Raw genomic sequence first — 14876 nt, 5'->3', positions numbered from 1 at the left:
GATTCCACCTATGTCCCTTAGTCTGATCCCATTTTTGCTTTCCATTAGGGAGACACTGGTGTTGGTACCCCTGATCCTATAGTTGAAAGAGTTTTCCCTGGGACTGAGTTTGTGTTGCATCTCCACTTCATTTTCCCTATAAGCCCTGTGGTTTTGATTACTCAGGTTTGCATAGCTGTGATTTTTATGAACAGATATGTTGTGTTATAGCAGAACTGCTTGTACAGTAATTCTGAGTCTAGTGTTCTATTACCATTGCACTATGTGCTTCTCAGTTGATTCTCAAAAATGTAAGAAGTGATATACAACTTTACAGAAATCTGTGTACTTCATAAATGAAGGTGATTGGTTGTTTTTGTTTGTTTGTTGGGCTTTTGACTTTTTTGGGTTTTTTGTTTGTTTTGTTTGTTTTTTGGTGTTTTGTTTTGCTATAGCTTTGGTACTGAGAACTCATAGACACTCTGCCTAAATCATTAGACTGTGGTACCCTGTATATTGTTAGTTACTTAAATTGCCTTGTCCCATTTCCCATTCCCTACAATTTAGTCTATCCAAGTTCACAGTGCTTATTGGTTTTTGTTTTGTTTTGTTTGGGGGTTTTTTGGAAATTAAATGCTTTGTCCATTTTTACTTGAAGTTGGTTATTTATTTCAGCACTTGTTTCAGAACAATAACATGTGATGATGGAGGTTAAACTAGGTGAATTCTAAGTTTCTTCTTTGACATTCTCTGATAGAGAATCTGATGGAGATTAGTATGTCTGAAAGGCTACTATTACAGAAGGATTGCAGTTAGAAGTAAACCACCTTTCCCTGCCAAAAAAAAAAAAAGAGATTGATAAAGATTTGGTTAATGTGTCATTTTTTCCCCTAAACTTGCTTTTTTATGTATCTTTAGATACAGTGCTCCATGGTTCTGTGGGCTATGTGTACCATTGTTGTTGTCAGCAATTTGTCAATCTCCATGTGCCATCTCAGCTGGCTATATTCAGTCATCTTACTCAGGGCTTCCATTTCTTAACTAATGGTACAATAATATGATTATCCATTCAAAGAGGTCTGGTGACTGTCTTTAAAAATATTTGTTCTTTAATATTCCTGGATAAAAGGTGTAGATATTAATGTTAGTTTTTGTCACTTTTATTCCAAGGTTCCTATAATTGTAAAGCTGTAAGTTTCTCTGACTTGAAATAGTGGTTTCCTTATATTTTGTGGCCTTCTTAAGGAAGGGTAAATACAAGAAATTGATTTTTTTTTTTTTTAAATAAACAAGTAGAAGTATTTTACATTTTAAAAAGCATTTGGTTTGCATACTCATGGATGTATTTTTCTGTCACATGTCAGGGCAAATTTAGGTAAGGGTGAATAATCTTATCAGAACACACTGGATTAAAAAAAAAACAATACCTGCTTTGCTTTTTGTATCTGTTAAAATAATAAAATATTTAAGTTACCATTTCTGCTCTTTTTCCAAGCTAAAATTTCAAGGCGCTCTCAGGAAAGAGAAAATCTTGGCATGCTGGTATGGTCACCTAATCAGAATCTATCAGAGGCAAAATGTAAGTCTTAAAAACAACTTAATTTTCTACTTTTGTTTAATTGTGAACCATATTAGTCCTTTTTCAACCAAAAGTGCTTATTTCTGTTGCATTTTGCTTTAATTATATGTATGCATAGCTAATGAATTCATGGATATGTATGTACTATTTCTATACTGCTAGGCAGCCAGCCGTCACAAAAAAGAGGTCTTCAGTGATCTAGGCACAAACCTTTGAAAATTTTGCACCATGAGCTTTCATAATCATCCATTTTTTCACAGTGCTATAGCAGCTGACACAAAAATAACATTGCTGAGGCAGGATGAGAGGCTCAGGGAGGGGAGGGAACATTGCAATACAGTAACTAATCCAGCTGGGACTTTAAGGATATTTAAGGTGCCAAATTTGAAAAACCTTGAAATGTAAAAGGAAGAATCACAATGGCAAATGCGTGTTGTAGAAAATAAGTTTTCTGTTGCTAAGACTTCACAAACTAGAAAGGCAAGACTATTTAATTATGATGAACTATCTAAAGAATTGTAGTTTGTATGGTTTTAAATTTGTATTTGTGTTCTAAGCTTTGTTTTTTGTTTGTTTGTTTTTCTCTTTTAATACTCCAGCTGTTAGTAATTTTTGATGCTTAGTGTGTAGCTTTTTAGCTTTTGGTCTTTTTCCACCCTGCTGCCCTTTCCCCTCCTCTACCCACCCCTAAACACATACACACATACACATACCACAAACTAACATTAAAGATGAATTTCCTAAATGATTCTCAAAAATCTTATTTTCTCCCAAGTTTTTTTAAAGAACTTTTTCCTTTAAATACATTTTGCAAAAATACAATTCTCTTTTCTAAAAAAACTACATTTTAACTTTCAAGCTGTCTCCTCCCATAGAGAAGGCTACCATTTGTTATAATAGACAATAATAATTGCAATAATAGATAACCATACTATGCATACTTCTATTTTTCAGTTTTCTCTAAAGGTAGATAGCATCACCACAGGTACTTTGTAGTTGATTTCAATATTTATAATACTCAGAATAGCTTAGTCATTCACAGTTATTCTTTGAACAATATTGCTGTTACTGTATATAATGTTTTCTTGGTTCTGCTCATTTTATTCATTATTTCATGCAAGTCTTTCCATGTTTTTCTAAAATCAACCTCTTATTTCTTACAGCAGAGTCATATTCCATCACAACCCTATACCACAACTCATTTAACCTTTCCCCAATTGATGGGCATTGTCTCAATTTCCAGTTCTTTGCCACCACAAAACAGAACTTCTGTAAATATTTGAGAACATGGCGTTCTTTTTCATTTTTCCCTGATATCACCATGGGAAACAGACCTAATAGTGACATTTCCTGGGTCCAAGGGTGGGTGTGTATATATAATATAATCTTTGGGCATAATTCCAGATTACTCTTCGATATGGCTAGATTGTTCACAGTTCCAACAACAATGTATTAGTGTCAGTTTTTCCACATTCCCCTCCAACACTTGTTGTTTCCCCTTCTGTCTATCCACATCTAATAGGTGTGAGACAATATCTCAAAGTTGTTTTAATTTGCATTTCACCAATCAGTGATTTAGAACATTTTGTCATGTGACTATATATGGCTTTGAAGAAATCATTTCTTCATCCAGAACCTGCCTGTTCATATTCTTTGACCATTTATCAATTGAGGAATGACTCATTTTTATAAATTTGACAAAGTTCTCTATATATTTGAGATATGAGACCTTTATCTGAGAAACTGTCTATAAACATTTTTCTCTCCATTTTTTTTGTCGTTTCTTCTAATGTTAGCAACATTGGTTTCATTTATACAAAAAAAATACAATTCTCTAAACTCTGGTAGGCAGACCATAGCAAATTAAAGAAGATGGAATCTGTATCACATCTAGTTTATGTCAGTTATCTTATTATCAGCCTTTTATCTGTTCTAACCTTTTTACTCTCACCATATTATTATTTTACAAATTTGAGAAGCAGGGTGGTGAAGTGTCAGAGCATCCTCAGATCCAGAAAGACCTGGGTTTCAGATCTTCCTTCTGACACATCCTAATTGACACTCTCTTTTTTTTTTTTTTTTTGGTGAGGCACTTGGGATTAAGTGACTTGCCTTCAGTTTTTCATCTTTGATCTTTCCTATGGATGTGTTCCAATTTGTCTATAGCACTCCTAAATTGTGATACCCAGAGTGGAACATATTATTGATGTGGTCTAATCAAATGGCAGGACAAGAAGACAGTCCCTTTTACTTGAACATAATCTTAAGAGTCAAAATTATGGGTAATCTAGAAGACAGTGGAAAAGACCTAGGTTTAAGGTTTCATTATACTCTTGAAGATTTGCATTTGAAAAGAAATAGAAAATACTTTATGAAGGAGATGTCTGACTCAAAAGAGGTCTTGTGAGAGGAAGGAGTAAAGAATCTTGTTGTCACTCTCTTGACTGACAGCCTGAGAACATTGGCATCCAGAAAGTTTTACTCAGAAAATTGAATGTTAATTGCACAGAAATTGCTTAGGAAGCAAACAGCTGAGTACAATATTGGACTATTGGGAGATATACAAATGAAGCCCATCAACAACTTTGGGATTAACTATTCACTTGATTTAAAATTATTTTAATATGGTAACTCATGAAAGGATATGTAAATAAAATATACCAATGTTACCCAAAGTCAAATTTGATGAAATGAGAGGTATGCTCTACTGAACAAGAGTCATTCAATCTGGATTTTAGTCCTAGATTTTCAGACTTGTTATGTTAGCTCCCTGGGCTCCAGTCTCATCTGTCAAATATGGGAGTTTGAACTATACGATTCACCCTTCTGACACCAGTATTCTTTGATTCTATGAGTGGGTCTTTGATGTTAGCAAAGTTGGTAGGGGTTTTGTAATTCTCATTAATAATACGTGGACTCATAACACATGAATCATAGCTTTTTAGAACCAGTATTCTGCAAATGATCCTTTGTAGAATGCCCACATAAAAATTTGTTATCTTATCTTCTTTAAATGTACATTAGAGTAAAAGCTTTGTTCCTGGAGGTTTTGTTTTAAATACAGATGACTTTTGAAAGGGGGAAACGGAAACTAATTACCTTTATCTTACAAATTATATATTTGTGATAATTCTGGTGGCATCTTTATATTGAAAATAAGTGACTGCCTATCTCTAAAGTCCTCATCAGTTAAAAACTCTTATCTGGGGCAGCTAGGTGGCAAAGTGGATAGAGCACTGGCCCTGGAGTCAGCAGTACCTGAGTTCAAATCCGGCCTTAGACACTTAACACTTACTAGCTGTGTGACGCTGGGCAAGTCACTTAACCCCAATTGCCTCACTAAAAAAAACAAACAAACAAAACTCTTATCCACTGAAGTATTTAAATGTGTCATAAGGATGTGATCTCATTTTTGTCTAGTATAGATCATAACTTATCTACCCGTTTTGCTAAAATATCTTGTAATTTTGCAAAATATTATGCTGTTATGTAAGATTCTGATAGGAAATTTTAAAAATAGCTTTTTGAAACTTTAGTTGATAGTGGGTAGATTGAGCCACAATAAAAATCATATTACTACCTAAATCTTTTTATTCAGTGCTGTATCAATCAAACTCCCCAAAGAATATTATATAGAACTAGAGAAAACAATAAAATATGGAGGAATAAAAGGTCAAGAATCTTAAGGGTAATGAAGAAAGAAGGTCTATCAATAGCAGATTGCCATACTCCTGGGAAAACTAGACAGCAGCCTGGCAGGAATTAGGTTTAGTTAGCCCAGCACTTCAGACTATATTACCAAGATAAGCTATAAATGGATACATGACTTAGACATAAAAAGTCCTATCACAAGCAAATGAGAGCACCAAGGAAGAAATTAACTTTTGGAACTTTGGCTAGATGAAGAATTCATGACAAGAAGTGATGGAGAGGATGATAGAAGATAGAATGTACAGTTTTGGGTATCTAAAATTTAAGAAGTTTTTGAACAAATATAATGTAGAAAGGAAATTAACAACTGGGAAATCATCCTTATAACAAGTACCTCTGAAAAAGATTATATCCAAGCTATATAAGGAACTGACTCAAACTTATAAGACTTAACAGCTACTTCTCAATATATAAAAGGTCAAAGGATATGAATAGCCAGTTTTGAAAGAAAGAAATTCAAACTAACAATCATGTGAAACATGTTCTATATCACTAATAGAAAAATACAAATTGAAGTAACTTTGAGGTTCCAACTCCTGCCTTTCAGATTGGCAAGTGTGGCAAAAGAGGAAAAGGAGACTGGGAAAATACTAGTACATTATTGGTGGAGTGGTTGGCGGAGCTATGAATTGATCCAGACATTGTGGAAAACACTTTGGAATTATGCCCAGAAAGTTGCCTTGACCCACTGATACCACTACTAGGCTTGTACCGACAAAGGAATAGAAGTAGAAAAGGACCTACATGTACAGAAATATTTATAGTAGCTCTTCTTTTTTTTTTTTTGTGCCATACAGAAATTGGACACTAAAGGGATGTGTCCTCCTGTTGGGGAATGAATGGCTAAACAAATCATGGTATATGGATGTTATGCTATAAGAAAGACAATTGGACAAATGGACAATTTCAGAGGAGGAGCTTTATAAACTGATGCAGAACAAAGTGAACAGAACTAGGAGAACAGTTTATACAATAATAACATGATAGAGGGAAAAGAACTTTGAAAGACTTTGGAACTCTGATCAACACAGTGATAAAACATCAGTCCAAAAGAATACAGATGGGCAGCCAGGTGGCACAGTGGATAAAACACTGGTCCTGGATTCAGGAGGACCTGAGTTCAAATCTGGCCTCAGACGCTTGACACTTACTAGCTGTGTGACTCTGGGCAAGTCACTTAACCCTCATTGCCAGGTCCCCCTCCGATACAGACAAAATATGCTACCTACCTCCAGAGAAAGGGAATGTAATTAAAGGTAATCAAATTAACAAAGGGATATTTTGCAGAACTTAAAGTAATAACACAATTCACTTAAAGAAACAAAAAATCTAGAGTATAAAGGGAAATGGTGAAAAGGGTAAGGATGAAGGAAGACCTCGAAGTATAGTATAAGGCATTTAAAACCATTTGGCATTCGTTAAAAAATGGGGAAGCACACCAGTGGAACAGACTGTTCTCCGTACTCCATGCTTAAAAAGTTCCAAAGTCTCCCTTTTGCCTTTAGGATAAACTTTTTTTTTCTAATTCCTTTATAGTCTGGCTTCAGGCAATCTAAGTTCTTCCTTTCAACCACTTTGTTACATACAAACTGACCCCCACCATTCCATCTCGTGTCTTTGGGTATACACAAAATGTCCCCCTTAGCTGAAATGCACCTCATCTGGAATGCATCTCAGAAACAAACCCTGACTTTCTGCAAGACTCAATTTAAGTGCTGTCTTGTCCTACAGGAAGCCTTTCTTGATTACCCTTCTCTTTCATCCAGAAATTACTTTGCATCCACTCTGTATTTTTGTTTGTTTTTCCCCAACTGAATATAAACATAGTATTGGTGGGGAAGTGTTCTAAACCTATCTTGGCCCTATATTTGATAGGTGTGTCCCTTGTTCAAGTTGTCGTACCTTTCGTACCTTTTTGAAGCCTCTGTTTTCTTATCTGGAAAATGAGGGTAACATTTAAAATATATACCTCGTAGGTCTGTAAGGAAAATATTTTAGGAAAGTTGTCAAGCACTATAGAAATGAATTACCATGTAGTAGTCATAGATTCAAGTAGTGTAAGTCCCTGGGGTTCTATATGAGAAAACAGGCTCAGAAATATTGAAGCACTTTTCCAAAGCTTCAGTCATTTAGTAGGGGGATTTTTTTGTTTGTTTTTTGACACGGCCAATGTGGGCATTTGTTTTGCCCAGGCTATCTGCGTTTGTAACCAGGCTTTGTTTTTCTTTCTCAGTTGGGATGAGAGAGGATGTTTGTTGATTGGAAAAAAAAAATCCAGGGCAGGGCACACTTTAAGGTATGTGGCAATGCCCCTAGCATTAATCAGACATTAATTTAGCACTAATTATGTGCAAGACTGGGAAATACTACTGGGAAATAGCAGTAAAAAAAGCAAGAATAGTCATTGCTATTAAATAGCTTACATTCAAATGGGGGTGAGGAAGGAGAAAAAACATTATGTACAATTATGTACAAGATGCAGAATAGATAGAAAGTAGCCCTAGAGGGGAAGATAGTAGGAGTGGGGAGGAGCCTGAAAATGCTTCCTCCAAGAGGTAGTGCTTGAACTGAATCTTTTCTTTTATTATAAACATTTCTAGTTTCAAATTTTTCTCCCTCCCTCCCCAAGACAGCAAGCAATCTGATATAGGTTATATATGTACAATAACATTAAACATATTTCTGCATTAGTCATGTTATAAGAGAAGAATCAGAGCAAAAAGGAAAAACCTCAAAAAAACACGACAGCACCAAAAACAAAAGTAATAGTATGGTTCAATCTACATCCATATTCCATAGCTCTTTTTTTCTGGATTTGGAGAGCATTTTCCATCATGAGTACTTTGGAACTATCTTGGACCATTGTATTGCTGAGAAGAATCGAGTTTCACAGTTGATCAACACATAATGTTGATGATACTGTGTACAATGTTCTTCTGGTTCTGCTCATCTCACTCATCATCAGTTCATGCAAGTCCTTCCAGGTTTCTCTGAAATCTGCCTGCTCATCATTTCTTACAGCACAATAGAATTCCATTACATTCATATACCACAACTTGTTCAGCCATTCCCCAATTGATGGGCAGCCCCTCAATTTCCAATTCCTTGCCACTACAAAAAGAACGGCTATATGTGGGTCCTTTTCCCTTTTTTATGACCTCTTTGGGAAAAAGATCCAATAGTGGTATTGCTGGGTCAAAGGGTGTGCACAGCTTTATAGCCCTCTGGGCATAATTCCAAATTGCTCTCCAGAATGGTTAGATCACTTGAACTGAATCTTAAAGCCAAGAAGCCAAGGATTGATTCTTTTTTTTTTTTTTTTTTTTTGGTGAGGCAGTTGGGGTTAAGTGACTTGCCCAGGGTCACACAGGTAGTAATTGTTAAGTGTCCTAGGCCAGATTTGAACTCAGGTCCTCCTGAATCCAGGGCCAATGCTCTATCCACTGTGCCAACTAGCTGCCCCCCCCCCATTGAAACTCAAGCATTGGGAACCGCCACTGTAAAGTTAGAGACACAAGGTATGGGTATGTGTGAGAGTGGACCATGGCAAATAGAGAGGAATAATGTATTAAGATTGGAAAGATAGCAAAAGGCCAAGTTGTAAGGAGCTTTTAAACATCATAATGGCTTAGATCTTATTCTAGAGGGAAATATCAGTTTATCAAATACAGGGAGTGACATGGTCAGACCTATGCTTTATAGGAAACTCACTTTGGCAGCTGTGTGAAAAAAAATGGGTTGGAGTAGGAAAAGATTTTAGGAAGGGAATCCTATTAGTGCATTTCAATAGTCCAGAGGAGAGAAGGGGATGAAGTAGGGTAAAGAGGCTATATGAGTGGAGAAAAAGGGTTGTGTACTGAAAATTTACAAAAAGACAGAACATTTTGCAAATGATATGTGGAATGAGATCATATGTGCTAGGCACTATATCAGTCCACATTTATTAATAATATTCATAGCTAACATTTATATTGCATCTTAAGATTGCAAAGTGCTGTTTGTTATCCTATTTGATCCTCATGAGAACCCTGGAAGGTGGGTCTCCATTTTACAGATGAGGAAACTGAGGCACAGAAGTTAAATGATTTACCTAGGGTCACACATAACTAGTAAGTATATGAGGCAGGATTCAAATTCATGTCTTCCTAAGACTAGTGCTCTCTCCACTGTACTATTGAGTACATACTGTGTTCTAGGTACACCCTGTACTTAGCACAGGGGTTACAAATAAAAAAGCAATGATAGTCCCTGTTCTCAGTGAGATAAGGAGGGATACCAACACACAGAGAGAATGATGGCCAGGGAAGAGCACTTACCTGTGGGCAGTACTAGGAAAATAGATTGATACAGTCCATTCAGGAACAATGATAGTGTTGATTTTATTCTGATGTGTGGTTCCAGAACTGGAAGATGGGACAGAAGAATGGGTAAGGCGTACCACACATTGTTGAGGAGGTATTTGAAGAAAATAGAATGAAGTGAAGCAAAGTAGTCTACTAGAATCTTGATTGCATGAAACTCAAAGGTAGAGCTTGCTGAGTGAAGGGATGGCAGTAATCTGGGATTGGCAATGGAGAACAAGGGACATTCCAACTCCCCACTTTGACCGTTGAGTGAAGAAGCTGGTAATGAATAACCACTAATGGAAAGGGTGGTCAGGGATAAAATGTTATTAAAAGGACATCACATTTCAGTGAATGCCAGAAAATGGAAGGATAAAAAGACGAAATGTGTTAGTTTATGGAGCAGACTTTCCAGAAGACATAGTATTGGGATTTTATATGGGGAAGGGTAGAGGTTTTTGGAAATGAGGGAGTGAATAGCTAGATTTGGGGAAGAGTTTTTTAAACCATTTGGGAATTTAGTATCATAGGGATAGGGCAAAGAAAAGGGAGTGGGGGTATTCCCAGTGGAGAATGAATGAATTTTTAGGCAGAGGAATTGCATTCCAATGATGAAGGCAGATGATTAGAAGGTTTGAAGTGAATCCTAAAGATTTCAGAACTGTACTCATTTGCCACGTTGCTGGGTCCTAGGAGGTGTCTGGAACTCTGCCTTGTTGCAGGCATGAGTAGAAGGTGGTGTTTCAGCTAGAAGGCAGTTGTGTCTAGTTCTGGCAAATCTGGTGGTCAGTTGTGGTCCTTGGAGTATCTATGCCAGTGGAAGAAACAAGAGACAAGAGAAAATATTTCCCAGTTATTCTTGCACCCGTTATAAAGCAGAACTAGTCATGTTTAGTTTTTAGTCCATATCATAAGTTGAAAAGTTGGCATGGTTTTGATTTGCTAAAACTGATCATAAATTCCTGTCCTTTCCTTTCATTCCTGTTGAACCTGTTCTTTGCCCTCAAAGAATATAAACTCAATGCAAGTTGGATATTAGTAACACTGTTTGTACTTGTGTGCTCAGAACCTACCACAGTGCTAAATATAATATAGTTTTTATAAATGTAGTCTGTAAACACAGTTTACATAAGTAAACAGTTAATACTTGATTTGGTTAGGATTTTATTTCCCTTTCTGCTTTATTCTGGCTTTATTTCTCTCCAAAAAATATAAGTGCTTAGAATTTAAACACTTCATTATTTTAGTCCCTTCCAGTTGCTCAAATGAATTTCTGTTTTGTCTGCTGTGCATTTTCATCTGGATGACCTATCAGTACCACAGACTCACCACTGTCTAAAAATGAACTAAACATCAAACCGTTTCTTCCAACTTCACTAAATCTTTTTCAGTTATCCAGACTCTAAAACCATTCTTCTCTCTTTTTAAGAATAAATATACATATTTAATATTTTATTTTCCCCCTAATTGCTTGTAAAACATTTTTTAAAGTTTTTGAGTTCCAAATTCTCTCCCTCTTTTCCATCCCTCCCCCCTTATTCTTATTGAGAACACAAGTAATTTTATATAGGTTGTACATGTTCACTCATGCAAAATGTTTCCATATTAGTCATGTTATGAAAGAAAACAGACCCTCACCTCCTCCAAAAAAACCAAAGTAAGAAAAATATGCTGTGTTCTGCATTCAGACCTTATTGATTCTTTTTCTGGAGATGAATAGCATTTTTCATTTTAAGTCCTTCTGAATTGTCTTGGATCATTGTATTGCAGAGAGTAGCTAAATCATTGTAAAATATTGATGTTACTGTGTACAATGTTCTCCTCTTTCTGCTCATTTCACTTTGCATCAGTTCATGTAAGTCTTTTCAATTTTTTTCTGAGAGTATCCTGCTGATTTCTTATTTATACCACAATAGTATTCTATCATAATCATATACCACATCTTGTTCAGCCATTCCCCAGTTTATGGGCATCCCCATAATTTCCAATTCTTTGCCACCACTAAAAGTCGCAAGAGTTGATATAAATATTTCTGTACACATAGATCATTTTCCTTTTGGGATATTGCTGGGTCAAAGGGTGTGCATAGTTTTATAGCTCTTGGGGCATAGTTCCAAATTTTTCTCCAGAATGGTTGAATCAGTTGACAAATCCAACAACAATGCATTAGTGTCTCAGTTTTCCCACATCCCCTCTGATATGTCATCTTTCCTTTCCTTTCTATTAGCCAATTTGATTAATGTGTGGGGTGGTCTCTCAGAGTTGTTTTGTTTTTGCATTCTCTAATCAGTAGTGATTTAGAGTACTTTTTCATATGACTATATATTGCTTTAATTCATCTGAAAACTGTCTTCTTATCCTTTGACCATTTATCAATTGTGAAATCTGTCACAGGATCCCATATATCTGTCATTTTCAAATTTAGCTCTCTTTCTCACTGAGATGTATGCTCGGTCATCCAAACACAACATTTTCACGTAGAGTGGCTCTACAGAATGAATATGGGCAGAGAATGGGGTCATTCATTTTCTGTTAACTCATGATTTTTTATATTAATGTTGTCCCTGGTTCCTTCCCTATATTGTATAGGGAAAGAAAGTTGACATGAGAGGACACATTTTAGGAAGACATTTGCTTGGGTCAAACTGCCTATATTTAAATTTTGAGCTAACTTTTAATCTTGGACTTTTGAAGAATGTAATGAGTAAAGCCTCGCTTTTAAGAGCTCAGAAACCAAAAGAGCATTTTGAATTCCTTCATCTAAATCTTGACCTTTCATATTTTTTTTTTAATGTTACCTTTGGTTGATTGGATTGTGGTTGCCTGACAATCTTTGACCTTAATTTGGCCTTCTTATGTGCAGTTCCATACTAAAATATCATTATAAAAGAGAGATAATAATAACTGTAGTGCTTACCTAATAGGTTTTTTATAAAGATCAAGTGGAATGGTGTATGCAAAATATTCTGCAAACCTTATATCCCTAAACATTAATTATTATTACTATTATTCTTTCAAACTCAAGGTTTTCTTAATGTTGCTTGCATTAATGTTCTTTAACCACCAGATGGCACTGTTGCTTTACTAAAACAGCTTGTGCTAATTATACTTTCAATTGAAATGCTGCAATAGCCCATTCCTTTAATCATAAAAATGTCAGCCATGTATTCATTTGCCATCGCAGTCTAGATAAAAAAAATATTGGGCATGCTCAAGATTTCATTTTGAGAAGAAATCTGTGCCAGATTTCCTTTGCAGTGTCTAATGCTACTGCAAATGGCCCATACATTAAATAGGCTCCATTAAAGGGATAGCTCTGTCCTTAACTCACCCTATTGTGTCATCCTGTTGCACCACAAAGAATATGCAGAATCACAAGGTGTTTTTGAATGCCTGCAGCAAATAGGGAAGAGGGTGACTTAAGGTGATAGTAGTGGTTTTTTGGCTGATTTTTCCTTTCCATCTCGAGACTGATATGAGAATCATAAGCTTTCTAGTGCTGATTTGTTCATCAGATACAAAAATTAATTTAGAAAACAAGATAATTTTAGAATCTACCTGCTGTGCCTCTACTTTCAAAATATCCCATTACCTTTATTTTCCAATATTCTTTTCATTCCATCCAAGCCAGTCTGTCATTCTTCTAGTTTCTCTGCTAGTGAAGGCTTGTGCTAGAACCTCAAGGTATCTTTGTTATAGGAGAAAGAGTGCCATAAAAAATCTGGAGGATTTTGGTTTGAATTTAGCTCTGCAACTTACTTGGCTATTTGGCCTTACACATTCAATCCATAAACTTTTTTTGTCCCCCAGGAGAGGCAATTGGGATTAAGTGCCTTGTATGGCTAGTTAGTATCATATCTGAGGCCAGATTTGAACTAGGGTCTTCCTGTCTCCAAGGCCAGTGCTCTATCCACTGTGCCACCAGCTGCTCCAAATCCATAAACGTTTATTAAGCCCCAGGAACTCTGTGAGGATACATAGACAAAACATAAGACATTCCTGCTGTCAAGGATGATTCATTTAGTAAGTAGATAACATGTACATACTTAGGTATATGTAGTATAATATAAAATAGAGGGAAGGTGACCTTGGAGGAAAAATAGCTGGTGGAATTGGACAATGCTTCATGCAGAAAGAGATACTTGAGATAAGACTTGAAAAAAAAAATCAAGGATTCCTGGAGGTAAAAGTGAGGAAGGAATACAGTGTATTTCATTCAAGGAATATAGCCAGTGCAAAGACAGAGAAGGAGATTATAGATCATGTAGCTCAGTTCCTCATACAGTTGAAGAAACTGAGACCTACGCAGAGTTTTGCCAAATCATCAAGCTGGATCTCCTGATATTTTTACTTTTTTCCTCAAGTTGAATATAAGTTTTGGCTCTTCCATTGGATTATAAATATCCTTTATAAAGTTCTTTCATTGGCATATATGTATTTCTTTTGTATCCTAAATTCACAAGTTACATAATGGACATTCAAAATGCTTATTAATTGGGTAGCTGAAATTCTGAGTTGTCCTAGTCATTAATTGATGTTGTCTTGCTGCCCATTTGATATTTTGTAGCTTTCCTTATTTTTAGTCTCTTCTTTGAAAAAGTTAATGGTATGTGAAATTTTTTACCCCTCTTACATGATATTGGGTTTTAAAAAATCAAAAACATGATACAGTGGATTTATGTGTCCCAAATTTAGAGTTTAAATGTTAGGTAATTGTCCTTGGGCATTTCTAGCATGAATTACCAAAGTAGTTTTATGTGTATTAGGTTTTTTTCATAGATGCAATTTCAGAATTATTTTTAAAAACAGAGTATGGTTAATCCCATAACAGATTGTACATACTTCTATGGCTTATGGTGACAGACAGGAATGCATATCAACTTGAATATTCTCTGTGGTATGAAAGTGAGAATTAAGGACCTTTAATATGTCCTATTATCCTTAGTTCCTTTCCAAATATAAGACAACCCCACTTGAGCTATTGCTGTAGCCTTTTGATTGGTCTCCCTGCCTCATCTCCCTCCGTTCTACTCCATCCTCCACTCAGCTGTCAAATTGATTTTCCTAAGGCCTAAATCTGACCTTGTAACCTCTATTCAGTAAACTCCATTGGCTTCCTATGACCTCCAGGATCAAATATAAAATTCTCAGTTTGGTGTTTAAAGTCTTTAAAAGCTTTTCTAGTTTTCTTACACCATAATTCCTTCTGCATACCCTGTGATCCAACAATAATACCCCTTAATTCTAGTTCCTTCTCTCAGTTG

The 14876-nt window shown here is 35.8% G+C and overlaps 1 protein-coding gene across 1 annotated transcript in view; it reads left to right on the top strand.

Moving 5' to 3' along the window:
- RCOR1 (REST corepressor 1) overlaps window positions 1-14876 on the top strand; it is a 111418-nt gene that overhangs the window by 54509 nt on the left and 42033 nt on the right. Inside the window, exon 3 of the mRNA XM_043985056.1 lies at window positions 1475-1558. Within this exon, the coding sequence (XP_043840991.1) occupies window positions 1475-1558 (84 nt within the window). The remainder of the gene's footprint in view (window positions 1-1474; window positions 1559-14876) is intronic.

This window comes from Dromiciops gliroides, chromosome 2, assembly GCF_019393635.1.
Source record: "Dromiciops gliroides isolate mDroGli1 chromosome 2, mDroGli1.pri, whole genome shotgun sequence".
Classification (NCBI taxonomy): domain Eukaryota; kingdom Metazoa; phylum Chordata; class Mammalia; order Microbiotheria; family Microbiotheriidae; genus Dromiciops; species Dromiciops gliroides.
This window is presented reverse-complemented; position numbering and strand designations above follow the sequence as displayed.